This window comes from Thunnus maccoyii, chromosome 12, assembly GCF_910596095.1.
Source record: "Thunnus maccoyii chromosome 12, fThuMac1.1, whole genome shotgun sequence".
NCBI lineage: Eukaryota > Metazoa > Chordata > Actinopteri > Scombriformes > Scombridae > Thunnus > Thunnus maccoyii.
Window position 1 is genome coordinate 30,684,550 of NC_056544.1, and position 17,009 is coordinate 30,701,558.

General features: G+C 36.9%; 2 protein-coding genes across 2 annotated transcripts; both read left to right on the plus strand.

Moving 5' to 3' along the window:
- The first annotated feature begins 308 nt into the window (after positions 1-308).
- LOC121908079 (immunoglobulin lambda-1 light chain-like) lies at positions 309-16,119 on the plus strand. Its single transcript, XM_042427775.1, has 6 exons — positions 309-403; positions 2,152-2,331; positions 2,424-2,756; positions 13,915-13,959; positions 15,447-15,746; positions 15,856-16,119. Exons 2-6 carry the CDS (start codon positions 2,289-2,291, stop codon positions 16,020-16,022), a joined length of 888 nt encoding a protein of 295 aa, XP_042283709.1. The 5' UTR covers positions 309-403; positions 2,152-2,288; the 3' UTR covers positions 16,023-16,119.
- Positions 3,916-10,477, plus strand: LOC121908070. Its single transcript, XM_042427760.1, has 6 exons — positions 3,916-4,552; positions 6,131-6,263; positions 7,489-7,706; positions 7,815-8,894; positions 8,998-9,166; positions 9,837-10,477. The coding sequence occupies exons 3-6, from the start codon at positions 7,496-7,498 to the stop codon at positions 9,961-9,963; spliced, it is 1,587 nt and encodes a 528-aa protein (XP_042283694.1). The 5' UTR covers positions 3,916-4,552; positions 6,131-6,263; positions 7,489-7,495; the 3' UTR covers positions 9,964-10,477.
- Positions 16,120-17,009: the final 890 nt, after the last annotated feature.

The window sequence follows — 17,009 nt, forward strand, 5'->3', positions numbered from 1 at the left end:
AATGTAATAAATTGATTTTTTTAAAAAAAAAAAAAAAAAAAAAAAGGCTATACAATGCATAACTTTACAAGAACTTTGCATTCTTACTGATTGTTTTAGAATTTTTATAGTAGTATACACTATCTGAGAAAAAAAACTGAGCTACCACCAATTTAATTAAAAATAAAGTGTCTTAAGTCATTTCAAAGGGCTTTTACAGTGCTTCATTCTTTCTTTCAAGATCAGTATTATGTTGTTTTATCCACTAGATGTCACTGCTGCTTTGACAGCAGAATTAGAGGAAAAGCATCATGTTGCCATGGTGACCATAGATGGCATTGTCAAGATCCCTTTGTGTTTCCTCTGAATGACCACAGGGTGGCGGTCTTTCTCTTTGATTTTTAATTTCAGAACTCACCATGAGGTACAGTAACTACTTGGCCTTGCCATTTTAGATCAAATTAGTTAAAAATGAGTAATTACTAATTCAAAATATAAAGACAACTTGCATTATTATTATTATTATTAGTATTTGTTTCAGTCTTATTAATTACATACTGCATATACTGTTTACACTGAACATTTGCACATTCTGGTCAATATTTTGTACATTTCATTTCATTCTCTTCAATGTAAAATTTAAACCTGTAGCAGCTCTTCTTACTTAGAATATATTTTACATATTTTTTACTGTAAATTTCTTTCTTTTTTATGTTATTCAGGATTACTTAAGTCTGTGTATATTATTGACTGTTAGGCACCACAACACTGAGGTAAATTCCTTGTATGTACAAACCTGCTTGGCATTAAACCTGGTTCTTATTTTGATTTTGATAAAAGCAACTCCAAAATAGTTAATTAAATAATACATTTAAAATACTATTACTATTATAAATGTACAAAAGCTGTTTTGTGTCAAACAAAGTTAAAATGAACTTCAGTTCAAAGATTCAGATTGCAACAAAAACAAAATGTACACAAGATTCAAACTGTAAATAAAAAAACTAAAAATGTATTTGGAAAAAAATCAGACTGCACCAAAAAGTTTCACATTTTGGGCATTTCTTTCCTTTATTTGACAGTTGAAAGTGCAGAGAGACAGGAAACAGGGCAGTGAGAGGGGCATGATAGCTGGAATCAAAATGCAGATGTTATGGTTTTTGTGCAGTGGTTAGCACTGTCACCTCACAGAAAGAAGCTTCTGGCGTCAGACCTGCTGGCTGATCGAGGTTTTTCTGCGTGGAGTTTGCATAATCTCCCTACAATGTTCCTTTTCCCCACACAGTCCAAAGTTCACTAAAAATAAACTGACTCTAAATTGCCTGTGAGTCTTAATAGTTGTCTGTTTTAGCTCCCTTTTCCCTGCAAAAGATAAGTAGATATACAGTACTGTATATCTAGGTTTTAGGTACTAGTGTAAAGTGAGGATCTTTTAATGCCATGAATAGTTTTTCTTTATCAATTAACTTGATACAAAGTTGAGTAAACAGCAGAAAGCTAAAGCAAATCAATATTTGCTGTGAGCTGCTTTGCCTTTAAAACAGCAGCAGTTCTCCTCAGTTCACCTGCCCACAGTTTTTCAGGCGTCTCAGCTGCTTCTGTGTCTTCATGTTAATCCCAGACTGACTCCATGATGTTGAGATCAAGACTCTGTTGGGGCCAAACCATCTGTTGCAGGACTCCTTGTTCTTCTTGTTGCTGAAGATAGTTCTTTATGACTCTGGCTGGATGTTTGGGTTCGTTGTCATGCCTCCAAATCAAGAATCTCTAAATCTGTAAATGTTGTTCATTTATAAAGTTTTCCTGCTGAACACAAGATGTCTCCTCCTTCACTATAAAGTCATTTTCAGTGTTTGTACACTGGAAGCTTCAAGTTTCCACATCACACTTGCGTAAGTTGCATATTGGACCATGATTGACTTAAAACTAGGTGTGATGTCATAAATCCTGCTCGTAGGTAAAAGTGTTGAACTGAGATTTAAGGTGATACAGAGAAACTTTCAGAACAAACTCAAACATCCAACTGAATGAAAAAGAAGAAAAACATATTTTTAAGTTGAGGGGGATTTTAAGGTTATTAGTAACAATCTGCTTTTAAAACACAAATCAAAATGTCTACTATGAAAAGGTCTACTATCAGACAGCAGCAGCAGCCTTATCTGTCCGCCGCAGGGGCTGATGGGAGGTTTGAGGAGCTGTTAGAAACCACGTGGCCCTCGTCTGATCTCACAGCTCGTCCTTGTTTGGCCTCAGCTGCATCAAAGCGCCACTTCTCCCCAGGTTCACCAGAGGAAACACCACTGCACAAAATGCTTTTCCTCCCAGCTGCTGCTCTGTGCTGTCTGTGTTCAGGTGAGTGTTTCCAGCCAATCAGGAGCCAACAAACTCAACCTTTAACAAACACTGTCACACTCACCTTCATCTGTGTGTCTGTTTCTCTACAGCGCTGGTTGCCATGGCAGCAGAGCTGATTCAGGATGATTTAACATTGACCAGGAGAGCTGGTGAAACAGTCTCCTTCAGCTGTGGAGGAACTGACCAGTGTTTCAGTGGATCCCCATTTGTATACTGGTTCCAGAAGAAAGACACAGAAACATTCACAGTGATTCTTGATATTGACATGACGAATGGTAACATAGAAAGAAGGTACAATCATTCTCAGAAAGATGATTTCTCAGCTGTAAATAAACAGAACAGCAGTGAGTTGTTGATCCAGACAGTTCAACTCTCACATTCAGCCACCTACTACTGCGCCTGTAGGAAGTATGATACCCACAGTGAGAAATGATCCCTGCAGCCTGAACAAAAACCTCCAGATGAACAGATGTCAAACAGTGTTTGTGACAGGAAGAGAGCAGTAAACCACAGCCCAGGTTCACATATTTCACCTCCATCTCAGCCAGAGTCACAAACAAACTGAGCTGAGGACTAAATGTTTGTCTGTTGGTGTCAGGATTTTGATTTAAACATTATATTTCATTGATATTATTTATCAGCTATTTCAGCAGGTTTCCTGTTGTTCCACACAGTGAGAACAAAGGAGCAACACAGAAGCACAATGACACAACAAGATGAAGACAAACAAACAAACAACAATATAACACAGATAAAAGAGACAAATAATGCAGAGATCAAAAGTGAAACTTTATTAACATTTGATTTAATAACAAAAATTGAGAAAATAATAAATAGAAAAAGATGTTTGACAGAGTTGAAAGTTTGAGATGAAGATAAAAATGGTCTTCTTTGACCTGCTGCTGGAATAAAGTTCATTCCTCCTTCACAATAATAATCTGCTGTTAATGAAAACACTTCCTGTGTCTCTTTCACAATAAAAGCCTTCAGGCAGCATTCTTCACGTCACATCTTTGAGCAGATTTCAACAGATAATTTCACTTTAGTAAAAGATTCAACACAATTCTTGGATTTATGACAATTTCCCCTCAACAGAAATGTGGTAAATGTAAATGGATTTTGCTCTGTGAGCAGCTGAGACTGTCTTCACAAGAGAAACGACAGCAGACACTGTTTGTTTCTTTTAACACGACCACCATCATTTCCTAACTTTAACCACGTGTTTATTATTGTAACCATGACGACACAGCTCCCCTCATCTTAAGGAGGAAGTCATTTTAACCCAAACCATGATCTTTACCTACACTGTAAAAAATGACTGTGAAATTTACATAAAAACTATGTAAAATCCCTACAGAAAAGTATTGTAAACTCAAAAACATATATTTTTTGTTTAAAGTACAGTGAATTTTTGGAAACTATTAAACAGAATGTTTTTGTTATATTTACAACAACAATATGTGATTACAATCAAATTTATTTGTTAAAACTACAAATATTGGTAACAAAAACAGAGAAATACTGTAATACTCATAACAAAACAATTTAGTTAATTTCACATGCAAATATTGTAAAAACTATAGTTTTAGTCAGTTGTTTTAAAAAATACAAATATATGTAAGTCACTTTACAAGTTTATGCTGTAATTTTAACATGATTGATAAAATGATGCAAATTGACGTAGGCCTATTTAAAATGTTTTCACAAAAAAGTTTTATTGTGAACCTGAGAGGTTACCTATCTATTTAAATATAAAAAATATACAATTTTAATAACATTGCATTTATAATTTAGGCTATTTGTAGCATATTGTAGAGTGTGTGTATAAGACATTCAAATTATTGATATATGCAAAGTAACACTGTTCAGTCCTAATCCTTGTATGCTTTATGTTTCTTTTAGTCTTTATCATTATCATTTTCACAGGCTAAACAACCTAACAGTGCCACCTCTAACCACTTGTACTTTTACTCTCTCATTGTGCACTGAGTCCTCCTAATTTTGAAATTTAAAAGTGCGCAGCTGAAGTTCGTCTCTGATTGGATAATGACGTGAGGGCGGGAGAAGCGCGAACCATTAGCCGTTAGCGTCACTAAGGAGCCAGTGTGCAGTCTGCAGAGCAGAGAACGGAGCAGAAATCTTCGGACCACTTCATTTTAAAAGATTTTAGGACAAATCTACAAGTTTTTTGGAGGGTCTGTGGCTGTTCAATTGGAAGGTAAGCTTCATATTTAGGCTACTCTTTTTTCGAGACCAGACGAAAATGTGTGCTGAAAGCTAGCTAGCTAGCACCAGTCCATATTTAAGACCAGTAACGTTAGCTCAATGTGTGATAACTTAATTCAGCTGAAAAGCACAGGCAAACATTTGAAATCCTAAAAATGATCACCTGCGTCTTTTGTAAAAGCAAATTTGTTACATTAAGAGGCTATGTACTGCATTGCAGAGTACATAGGAATGAGCCTCATTGTCTTTTCAAATGTGCTGGCGCCAACTGTAGTCAAACATTTACCACTTACTCAGCTTTCAAGGGCCATTTTTATCGTGTGCACAATGCACCTGCACCGCAAGCTGCTCCTAAAGCTGTTGTTGCGGATTTAAAATGCGCAGTTTCATTATGTGCCCGCAATTTACACACGGTGAAAGAGCTAGTGTCTCACTTAAATGATCATTTTGGAGAGGGCAGGTCTGTGTCATGTCCAGTAAGTGGTTGTAAGCATGTGTTTACAAAAAAGTCATCATTTACTTCTCACATGTGTAGGAAGCATAAAGCATGCTCCCCTGATGGTATTGATGACATGTACAAGGAAACTCGCCTTCAGCCCCCAAATGTCATTGCCAGTACAGATGATTCAGAAAGCACACATGAAGCCATGCCAACAGCTAGTGCAGCCAGTGATATGCCAGAGAATGATAGTCAGTCTTATCTCAGAAACATGTGTCTCTTTTACCTTAAACTGCAAGGACAGCTGCTTATTCCTGCCTCTACTATACAGACTATTGTTGAGGAGATGCAAAATGTGCACGAGTTAGGTCAAGCCTACACAATAACTAAAGTAAGTTCTTTATTAAAAAATGATATGAGCCTATCAGATGAAGCAGTCACTAAAATATGTGACTGCATTAAAGAGTCAGATTTGTTCTCTGCCTGTCATCAGGGACAATTAAGAACAACATACACCAGAAATCAGACATTCACAAAAATGTTTAAGTACACGGAACCCCAAAAAGTGCTATTGGGAATGGATGAAAACATGACACAAAAATTTGCGTACTACATACCAGTGGCAGAAACTCTGAAGAGCTTTTTGCACTCCCAGTTATGGAGGAATGCACAGCCACAACAGTTTGGAGATCCTGATGTAGAGGTTTTTACGGATTTATATGATGGAAAAATTTTCAAATGTCACCAGTTCTTTAATGAAAACCCTGAAAGCCTCAAACTGATTTTGTATCAAGATTCATTTGAAATTGTGAATCCCCTGGGTTCTGCTAAAAAGACACACAAAGTTCTTGCAGTTTATCTTTCATTAGCAAATTTACCCATTCATTTGCGTTCAAATACTGATAATATGTTTTTAGTCTTGTTGTGTGTTGAGAATGACTTAAAGCGTTTTGGAATAGCCAAAGTTTTCTCAGAGTTGTTGGCAGATCTGAAATCCTTGGAGACAGATGGAATAAATGTAGATGGAAAAACAGTAAAAGGGGGTCTCTACTGCATTGCTGGGGATAACCTTGGTTCTCATTGCATAGGTGGGTTTACAGAGAACTTCAGCCGCTCTCAATATTTTTGCAGGTACTGTGACATCACGAGAAGTGAGTTTGAGGCTGATCCAAATGCCTGTGGTCCTCCACGCACCCCAGAGACGTATGACACAGCTGTTGCTGATCTCCAGGCTGAAAACATCCAAGACGTCAGAGGAATAAAGGTAAACTCTATCTTTAATACCCTTGAGTCTTTTCACGTATCCCAACCTGGTCTCCCGCCTTGTTTAGGTCATGACCTCTTTGAAGGAGTCTTGTCATATGATCTAGCACTGTACTTGAAGAACATTATAAAAATGAAAAAATGGTTCACATACTCACTCTTAAACAGGCGCATCAAACAGTTTAAGTACAAAGGATCTGAAGCACTCACAAAGCCATGTGCTGTCAAACCTGACGGAGCCAAGTTATCAGGGCAAGCCATTCAAAACTGGAACCTTCTGAGATTGCTACCAGTTTTGATTGGTGACAAAGTGCAAAATCATGAGGATGAAGTATGGCAGTTAGCTCTCCAGCTAAAAGACATTGTGGATCTTATTTGTGCTCAGAACATTTCCTTGTCCCAGATAGCATATCTTGACATTTTGATCCAAGAATATTTGGAGTTGAGAAAGATGATGTTTCCTGAAATTCAACTCAAACCCAAGCACCACTATTTGCGCCATTATTCAGCACTGTCGTTGAAATTTGGTCCATTGAGGAGATTATGGACGCTTAGGTTTGAAAGTAAACACAGTTATTTTAAAAGATGTGCCAGACACTTGAAAAACTTCAAAAATATTTGTCAAACATTGTCAGAGCGTCATCAGATGTATCAGGCATATCTTTTAGCTGGGCAAGAATGCAGTAAACTACTGCAAGTGAAGGACAGCTGTGCGTTTTATCCCAACCTCTACAGTGACGCTATTAAACATGCAGTCAGGGAGTTAGCCTTTTCAGAAAGCAATACCACAGTTGCCACAGATATTCAGTACAAGGGCACTGCATATAAAAAAGGACAGTTTCTTGTGTACAGAAATGATGAGTATATGGAGTTTGGTGAACTTCTACTCATCTTGATTCAAAATGACACATCTGTGTATGTTTTGATGGATATCCACAAAGGCATCTTCCTCTCAGAATACCATCTGTATTCTGTGACAAAGGACAGTCTTGGGTTACAATGTATCAACATTAATGACCTGCCTGATTTCTATCCTTTGGTATCATATATTCTTAATGGATTCCAAGTCATTCCACTAAAACACAGTATTGTGGCAAAATAAAGTCCAATTAAAGCTGTTAATTGGACTGTTAGTTTGACATTAATATAAGTGTTACCTGATGCATGTCCCTGTTCTGTTAAGTGTATGTACTGTATATTTTTTCTGTTCTGCATTTCTTCTTCAGTGTAAATATGAGTGACTCAGGGCGAACCTTCCTAGATGTCGCCATCATGGAAGCCCTACCAGAACTTCAAGTAGTAAACAAAAACATCCTGGAAGAGCACTTGCAGTCCATTGGAGTCGAGACGTATGATGATCTACGCTTCGTAACGGAGGCTGATTTGATGACAGTATTAAGACCTGTACAAGCCAGAAAGCTTCTTTCTGTTTGGAAACAGAAATGTAAGTAAAAACACCACAACACACAGCTATTCAACAGCAAAAGCAGACATGGACATTGTGTAATATTGTACAATGTGAATCATAATCTTATTTTTTTGTCATTTAAAGACCAAACTCCCGAGAACAGCTCACTATCATCTGTGGAAGCCTCACCTACCCAACTGCTGTCATCGCTCTCTGTTTCACCCCAAAGTTCATCGTCAACCTCCTCCAGCAGCCTAGGACTTGACACACAGTGGGAAGACAACTTTGAAATTCCATGGAGTAAATTTCCTGAGGAAGTGATGGATTCTTTGGAGAGGGGAAAAAGGCCAGGCCCAAAACTGAGGAGGCAAATGGTCCGGATTGTTGTGACTGAGATGATGGAAAAATGCCCCCATGTAGGTAAAAAGCATTCAACTGATGTTGCAAAGCAAATGGTGGCAAAATATCCCAATTCTCTGCAAGATGTAATAGAGGGCGATATTGTTGGAACAGGCTACCATTCCCTTGTAAAACAGCTGCAAAACAGAATCGAAAATGTGAGGCGCACTTCAACACCCAAAATAAGAAAAAGAAAACATCAGGCTGATGACTCAGACCACACAGATGAGATCCCATTAGAAGAGAGAGCAGCAATGCAGGACACTTACGGATGCATTAAATGGAATGTGAAATTTCTGCCCCGTGAAGAAACTCAAGAGAGCCAGCACCAAAAGAAGGAAAAACTCAAGGAGATGTTCCAACAATCTGATGCCAATCCAGAGGAGGTAAAATGTCTAATGAAGTCCACTTTTTACACACAGCGTCAACATGTCAACCAGGGAAAAAGTATCAAAAGCCTTCGAGAGGAGTGGCCATTTTGGTTTGACGAACTTGGCATGTCGGTCCACTTCAAGGAACTCACTGGGATTGACCTCAAAGAGACATTCACGCGAAATTTGGATTTGAAGGGAAAAAGGCTTCTCAACTACATGACCACAGTTTATGTCACCAAGAGTAATAAGTTCCTTCAGACTTATGCAAGGCTTCAGAGGATGCGGGGACAGCAGAGTGGCTGCTCAGATGATGTGAAAGAGATGGTCCTGCTTCTGCTCAGCTACTTTGATGAGAAGGAGGAGTCCATGTTCTTCCATGTAGAAGATACCTGTCTGGCAGAAGAGGTCCAACTGGAGCAAGTGCCTCTGACACCTGCTGTTATTGTCTGTGGTAAGTCTGTTTCATATCTCTTTTTTTTAATTGCACTGTTTATAGAATCTGTCATGTGAGTGCAGCGCTTATTAATATAACCTGTTAAATAATTTGTTCATAGGACAGTCCTGCTATTCCTCAACAAGGTACATGCTGAGTCTGGATCGGAACCTCATCAACACAAACATCTCCTCCTTCATTTCTGCATTGTGCCTCATGTTCGGGAGCTACTTCTGTTTCAACATCCATTATCCATCTGAGCTGGCTTCAACTCTGGAGTTTCTTCAAAGGTGAGTAAACATGGCATGGCATTTCTCAGACCTGTACTTTAATTAAGCCTAAAATGGCTAAGCTACACAAAAACTGCCTTAATAGTTCCTAGGGCCAAAAACTGCCCCATTGAAACCCATTAAAACCACTATTTTTGATCCCACGTTTATCTTGACAAAAACTAATGCATTCCTTTATGTTAAGATTTCGGTTTGGACCACAGGCTTTCAATTTGTAGTTTTTATATTTGTCCATCAGGTGGCACCACTTTTACCCATTCAAAGCATGCCGCAAAGTTTCACACTTTTTATTGTTTTCTGGAAGAAAAGTGTGTGTGCTATTGATGTCGGATAATGTTGTGTATGTGTACTCACTAAATGCATTTAATGGAAATTATTTAGTTTTTTTTGTATAAAAACAGCATTATGTAGAGTTATGTAAACATACTGGCATTGAAAGGGTTAAAAAGCTAAAAATATAATTAATATTTGATATGTATATTTCAGACTCTAAAAGAGTGACATGTTTAAAGTAGAAAAAAATATCAAAATATACTATTTTTATAGCAGTTCATGGGAACAAGCCACGTTTTGGCTTTAAAAACATCCACGAAGTAAATAAGTTAAGAACACATGAAGTTTTTTTTTTTAACTGATCAATTAAAATGCTTAATATGCTTTTATTCTACAGGTGTTTTTTCTCGATAAACCCAGAAAAAGGAACTAAGGTGGAGAATAAAAACTCGAAGCGTCGTCTCAATCTGAACCCTCGAGTCCTCACCCTGATCCAGGACCTCTCCGATCACGAGTGGCGTTAAGCCTAAATATGGACTCCTTCTGTGCACTCTGACTGTTTGTTTGAGAAGAGGTACTGTTACTTTTCGCTTTGTTCAATCCACAATGTGTATTATGGTAATTAAGGCACAACGTAATTTTTGTTATTTTGCAAAAATACCTTAACAAACGTGCATTCTTATTTTGAGGGGGTACGCCTCTCCACAGATCTGACCTGTAACTTGGCCTGTTGGCATCACGTGATTGTCTCCATGGAGATAGATAAGTTTTATGCCATACTGTGGAACATTCAGAATGTAAACAAAATTTTGATTGAATTGGGTTGTTGTTGTGTGCCTGACACTTAAACTTTGTTTGTTAAAGTTTGTTAAAAATGTCCAGATTTAAAGAGGCTAATCTTCTGGAGTATCTCAACTTGGATTCAGTCATAGTTCAAGAACCATTATATGTAGCTTCTTTGCATGTTGTATCTGTTGAAAAAAATGCATCCAGTTGTTTACAACTATTATTGCTGTTAAATAAATTTCCCAAAAGTGATATTTTTCTCTCGTCTTTTCTCAAGATGTATTTTTGCAGGTTTATACGTAAATTTTACATTATAACTTGATTATTAAAACATAAAAACACAGCATATTTTGAAGAGATTTTATATATAATATACAGAACCATTCCATTTAAAATGCAGAGTTTTACTGTTGTTCTACCGGTTTAAATTAGTTTTTGTTTGATATTTCCCTGTTAATTTTATCATTTATTGATGCACAATTAGCAGTTATTACATGTAAAAAATACAGGAAATGGTCTATTTATATACAACACCGTTATGTGAAATTAACAAAAAAAAAATTGTAGACTTAACAGTTTTTTAATGTGATTCAGCCGTGATTTCATTCACTGTAAATCAATTTACATATTTCGTCTGTAAAGTTGTCTACTGTGCTGCTGTATTTTTTACAGGAATTCTCTGGTAACCACAGCTGCCAGCGTTTTCCTGTAAAAACAACAGTTTTTTTTTTACAGTGTAAACCTAACTAAACCTTAACCACAGGTTCTGATGTTTACTGTCCATATTCTAAGACAAATGGCTCCACTACAGCATTTACTATTAGAAATTTAATCCTTTATGTGATTCAAAATGTTAAACAGCAATTGATTGACAAACAAACAAAAACTATGGCTCCTATGAAAATGTACCTGCATGGCAGCATAGGTACTAATGTCATCCTAACTTGGTTTAGTTCATAATACTCAACAAATCTCCTCAAATGTGAACTTAACAACTTTTGAACTGTAATCAACAAGAATAATATTTTATTTTAGTCCATCATTCTTATCTAAACATCTGGAGTGAACCACACAACATACTGTTGTAATGTTAAGTTGTAGGGAAGGATTTTACACCTGCATTTACTGATGTTTTGTCCACTAGTTTTCATCATTCAACATTATCATTCATTTGGAGTCGTGTTTCTGTCCACCTGGTGAATGTAAGTCCAATATTCACTCTCTTTTAGCTCTGTTTTTACTCTCTACCAACTCCTGAGGGAAATATCAGGCTCTTTAGCTGCTAAATGCTCCACTATGTTCACCAGCTAGTCTACAGCTAACTGTGTCTGTTTGCCGTTTGGTGCTGAGCAGGTAGTGTACAGTGGCTTTTTACAGCTTTTTCTCTGAAAACAGCTGCCTGCTGCGGCCCAAAACGACGCTATGAGAGCGCTGAGAGTGAACCAAAACAGTAAAGTTGCAGCCGGAAAGATAAACAATGAGCTGAAACTCACTGTAAAGCTCGGTAAAGCCGAGAGGAGCTGCAGAGTCACTGATAATTCTCTGTAGGTTCATCACTACGAGCCAATAACACATTACACATTGACAGATCATGGTTATTATAAAAATATTGAATATAACAGCTTTAAGTAATTTGCATCATTACAAATGTAGGTTTGATTTTAAATGAGTTCTTGTAAATTTTGACGTGATGGTGGTGCTAGAGGACAAGTCAGAGAATCAAAGTTATTTGTTGTTTTAACCCAACTTTTAGCTTTTATGTGTCAAAATAATATCTTTGAGAAATTTCAGTCTGGTTTTAGAGCTTTACATAGCACAGAAACTGCCCTCCTCAGCTGATAGGGGGGAGAGCGCAATTTTAATTCTTTTAGGTTTAAGTGCAGCTTTTTGACACAGTAGACCACACTATTTTAATTGACCGTCTTAAAACCTGTTTGGGCATCAAGGACACTGCACTTGATTGGTTTTATTCTTACCTTTTAGAAAGAGCCTTCTCGGTCACCATTGGTAATTTCACTTCTTCCATAGCCCACATTACCAGTGGTGTACCGCAAGGTTTGATTTTAGGTCCAATTTTATTTTTTATTTATATGCTTCCACTTGGCCAAATCATTCAACACCACAACGTTTCCTTTCATTGCTACGCAGACGACACACAGATATACCTTCCACTGAGACCCGGTGACCCAAGAAGCCTAGCTGCTGCTGTAGATTGTCTCAGTGATGTCAAATGTTGGATGGCACAAAATTTCCTTCAACTCAACAATTCAAAAACAGAAGTCATACTGTTCAGTCCCCCTAATCCAAATAACCCCATCAGTCTTGGTCCCCTATCCACCTACATGAAGCCCACTGCCAGAAATCTCGGAGTACTGTTCGATTCAGATCGTAGTTTCAAACCACACATTAACAAAGTTGTCCAGTCCTGCTTCCTCCAAATCAGAACCATTTCCAGAATTAAGCCAATGCTCCACCATTCCGACCTTGAAAAAATCATCCATGCTTTCATTTTCTCAAGACTAGATTACTGCAACTCCCTCCTCTCCGGTATAACAAAAAAATCCCTGTTCCGCCTCCAACTAGTCCAGAACGCAGCAGCTCGGCTTCTTACTGGTTTTAACAGACAACATCACATCACCCCGATTCTGGCTTCTCTCCATTGGCTCCCTGTTCATTTTAGAATTGATTTTAAGATTTTACTGATCACTTTTAAAGCACATCTGGGTCTGGCTCCAAGCTACATAACAGATATGCTGACCCTGTACGAGCCAGCCCGCAGCCTTTGATCCTCAGGTGGGGCCCTTCTGGCCGTTCCAAAGTCGAGGCTTAAATCTAAAGGTGACCGTGCTTTTTCCATCAGGGCCCCTCGACTTTGGAACGACCTGCCTGTGGAGATAAGGCTCGCAGTAACTTCTTTTAATTCACTCCTTAAAACCCATTTTTACGGACTTGCTTTTATGTAATGTTGTCTTTAGATCATCTTTCTTTTAAACTTCATTTTTTCAACTTTTCATCTTTCTTTTAAATTTTTATCATCTCTTTATTGTCTGTCTTTGCCTTTGGCCGCCATCTTTTTAAGGTCAGATCTGTTATTGTCTTCTGTTTCATGTCTTTGCTTTGCATTGTACTGCTTTTGCTTTGTCTGTCAAAGCACTTTGTAAACTTTGTTTTTAAAAGGTGCTATATAAATAAAGTTATTATTATTATTATTATTATTATTATTATTATTCATCCTGAGGGGAACATGAATATTTCTACTAAATTACATGACAATCCATCCAATAGATGAGAAGATATTTCAGTCTGGACCAAACATGTCAACCTGCTGGTGGCGCTAGATTAAAAGTTAGAATCAGTCAAGTCAAATAAATAATTGAATCCTCTGGGGACCGTGAACGTCTGCACAACATTTAATGAACAATCCATCCGTCCTTTGATCCACAATCAGATCCAATGGATCTGCACTTAAGTGGTGGACCGACCAACCGACTGACATTAGCATCCATATAGTCACACTGCTAATGTGGCTAAAATCAAATAAAAGAAGAGACAGTCATGTTGGTATGAACATTAGAGAAACACATCATGGAGATGAAATATGATACTGGTTCATAATTTGGATTCGTTCACCTCAGCTGACACATTCAACAGCAGACAGGTTTTTGTCACAGTCTCATTCACTGTGGGAGGAAACTGGTACTTCATCTTTGGCTCTGGAACTAAACTGTATGTAGGTAAGACTAAACTTTCATTTTCCTTCAGTTGTTTTATTGAACAGGTTGAAAATGTGTTTTTAGTTTTAGTTTCTGCTGCTTCAGGCTTTACATGTTAGTTTTTTCATATTTAGTAGAGAATTCTTGATGCAGCCATTCTTCCATAAAACTAATCAATAACTCCTGAAAAGAGCTTCAACTCTCACTGCACACCACAAGTTCTTCTTTATTTATGCATCACATCAAAGTTTGTTTACAGCCAAAAAGTCTGATATCAGTAATGTTACAAATAAACAGTATTTAATAATCTCACTGATTCAGGAGCAGCTCCTGTTTATTAAAAACAAGATGATATATGATGTGAAACATCATTTAATAAATGTTCCTAAATGTAATTTTAGAAGCAAATAGTGATAAATATATTGTGTGTTAAATATACAGTATATATTTGTAAATGGTAAAATGTATCTCATGATAATTGTGTGTTTATGATGATAAATATGTCTTTTAGTGGAAGATAAATTAATGCATGAAGGCAAACTCATTTTAAATGTGTGATGAAGCTAAATATAATTTATAGATAAAATGTATAATTGTATATCTTAATCCATAATTAATATAAATCATATTGGTTTATGAAATCAACATGATGTCAAATATACAATGTCAAAAATATTTTATAAAGTGTTTGATAGGAAATTTAATGAATCAGATAATATACATGTTGTCATTTAATTAAGAATATATATTATTATATTATATTTTATTTACATGTCTGAACATGTTGTGGTAATTGTGTTTTATAAAAAAACTAAAACTCTTTAAATGTTGTTAAAAGTATTGATGTATTGTGTGTCTGATTAGAGTAAAGTATATGCTGGTAAATATACTTCATATAAAACACTATAATCATTTACAAATGTAACATAAATATAATATATTTTAACTGAGTAATAAAACTATAATTTAAATTTTACTGAGACAAATGTCATTATATTATATTATATTATATTATATTATATTATATTATATCATGTTATATTTGACATATCCAGACATATTGTGGTAACTGACTTTTTTGTAAAAGCTAAAGCTCTTAAGTAAAAATTATTTATTGATTTTTACTAATGAAAGTATATGGTGGTAAATATATTTGATATAAAACACTATAATCATCAGCAAATGTATTTTATATGAGGCTGTTATGTCGTGATATATTTTATATTTTATAAACTCTATAATATTAGTAATTAATGTTGTGTTAAATATTGATAGAGTGGTAAATGATGTTTTAATCTTTATATATGACATATGATGAGCTTCCATGATGCTTTAGTTTGATATGATTATTGATACAGTGTCCAGTAGATGATGTTTGTGGTGTATTGATGAGTAGTTTAGTGATCATGTAGTTTCCAGGATCAGACTGAATGCAGTGCAGTGCTGTAAGCTGCTGTTGACTGTGTGAATGTGTGTCTGTGCTGCTTGTTGCTGCTGTCAAACTTCAGATGAGCAGGTAGTGAAGCCCGTGGTGAGCGTGTACCCAGCAGCCCACCTGGAGGGGAAGAGCTCCCTGCTGTGTCTGGCCTCAGCCATGTCTCCTCCTCTGGTCCAGTTCTCCTGGAAAAGACAGAAGAAAAATGGCCCGCTGGAGGATCTGCCCCTTGCTGAGGGAGAGCAGCTGGAGCTCAGAGAGCCGGGACGCACCATCGCCATCCTGCTGCTCCATCAGCAAGAGAACAGCACATATAAATACCACTGCTACGTCAAGCACGAGGGGGTAACAGCAGAGGCCCAAACAGAACAAGGTAATGAAGGCTTGGTGACTGTGTTCAGCAGTGATTCAGCTTCATCTGGAGACGCTGTCAGAGAGAGCAGAGGAGCAGAGCACTGACATTTGTTTTTTTCCTGTTTCAGAGGTTTCTGCTCTTCCTCCACCTGTCCCGTCTCAGTACCAGGTGAAGCTGCTCTGTGTGCTGTACACAGTGCTGATAGTGAAGAGTCTGGTGTACTGCTGTGGACTCTCTCTGCTGATGATCCTCAGAAACAAGGGACCGTCCACCAACTGCACACATGCTGACTGACTGTTTTCTGCTGGCCTTTTCTCACCATCACATCTCATCAATTCATCTCATTTATCACTTTGATCAGTGTTCAGAAATACCAGTAATGATATGTTGTGGTTGGTTTTACATTTTCTCATTGAAAACAGTTAAGACACAGTTGTCCTGAAAACATAAATACATATATAACACATACAGTATATTTGCAGTTACTAAGTATACATTCTGTAGAATATTAATATCTTGATGCTCTAGTTTAATTCCACTTTTAATCGTGACTTGTATAATAGTGTAAAATGAATTTGAATCATTAGCTACTTGGTAGATATTTAAGTGCTTACAGTATTTTTTCTTTCTTGTGTATTTTCTTTTTAATACTTTATGCAGAGGTTGGCAGGTTTGTCAAAGTCATTCAGAGTAACATTCTCAATAAACTGAAACATCACAGTTTCTGTCTTTTATAATCGTCCATGTTTTCATTGATCTCAGTTTGGCTTCAAATAATGTAAATCATCGGACACGGAATCCACTATATTGGCCAAGTTTGTTGATACCTACAAGTAAGTTGACTCTTGTTGTCAGTGGATCTCAGTAAACTTTCACATAGTGCTAAAAAGAAATATACAGGAAGATACAAAAAAAAGCTTACAGCTAAACAGAAACAACAAAGTAAAGAAAAGCAAACATAAACATAAAGTTATTAAATGCAAGCAAGTAGGTGTGGTGTGCCAACATGTTGGTATCATCTGGTAATATAGTTTCAGTGTGGATGTACGACTCTACGCTGATGAAACTGTTGTTTACACACATGAAGAAACAGCAGAGAGCTGCTTTGAAGAGCTGCTATAAAAATGATCACACAGCGGCTTGATTAGTCTGCACTGAAGCCTGAGTGTTGTCAAAATGATGAGTGTGTTTTTTGATTTCTTTCTAAATCACCAAAATACTGATCAGCTCTTGCAGTTTTATCAAAACAAAATTGATTGGTACATTTCCATATAATATGAT

Coding starts and splice junctions, on each gene's coding strand:
- LOC121908079 (XM_042427775.1), top strand. CDS start 2,289: ATGCTTTTCCTCCCAGCTGCTGCTCTGTGCTGTCTGTGTTCAG. Junction 2,332..2,423: donor TCTGTGCTGTCTGTGTTCAG/GTGAGTGTTTCC, acceptor GTTTCTCTACAG/CGCTGGTTGCCATGGCAGCA. Junction 2,757..13,914: donor TAGGAAGTATGATACCCACA/GTGAGAAATGAT, acceptor TCACTGTGGGAG/GAAACTGGTACTTCATCTTT.
- LOC121908070 (XM_042427760.1), top strand. CDS start 7,496: ATGAGTGACTCAGGGCGAACCTTCCTAGATGTCGCCATCATGGAAGCC. Junction 8,895..8,997: donor ACCTGCTGTTATTGTCTGTG/GTAAGTCTGTTT, acceptor ATTTGTTCATAG/GACAGTCCTGCTATTCCTCA. Junction 9,167..9,836: donor ACTCTGGAGTTTCTTCAAAG/GTGAGTAAACAT, acceptor TTTATTCTACAG/GTGTTTTTTCTCGATAAACC.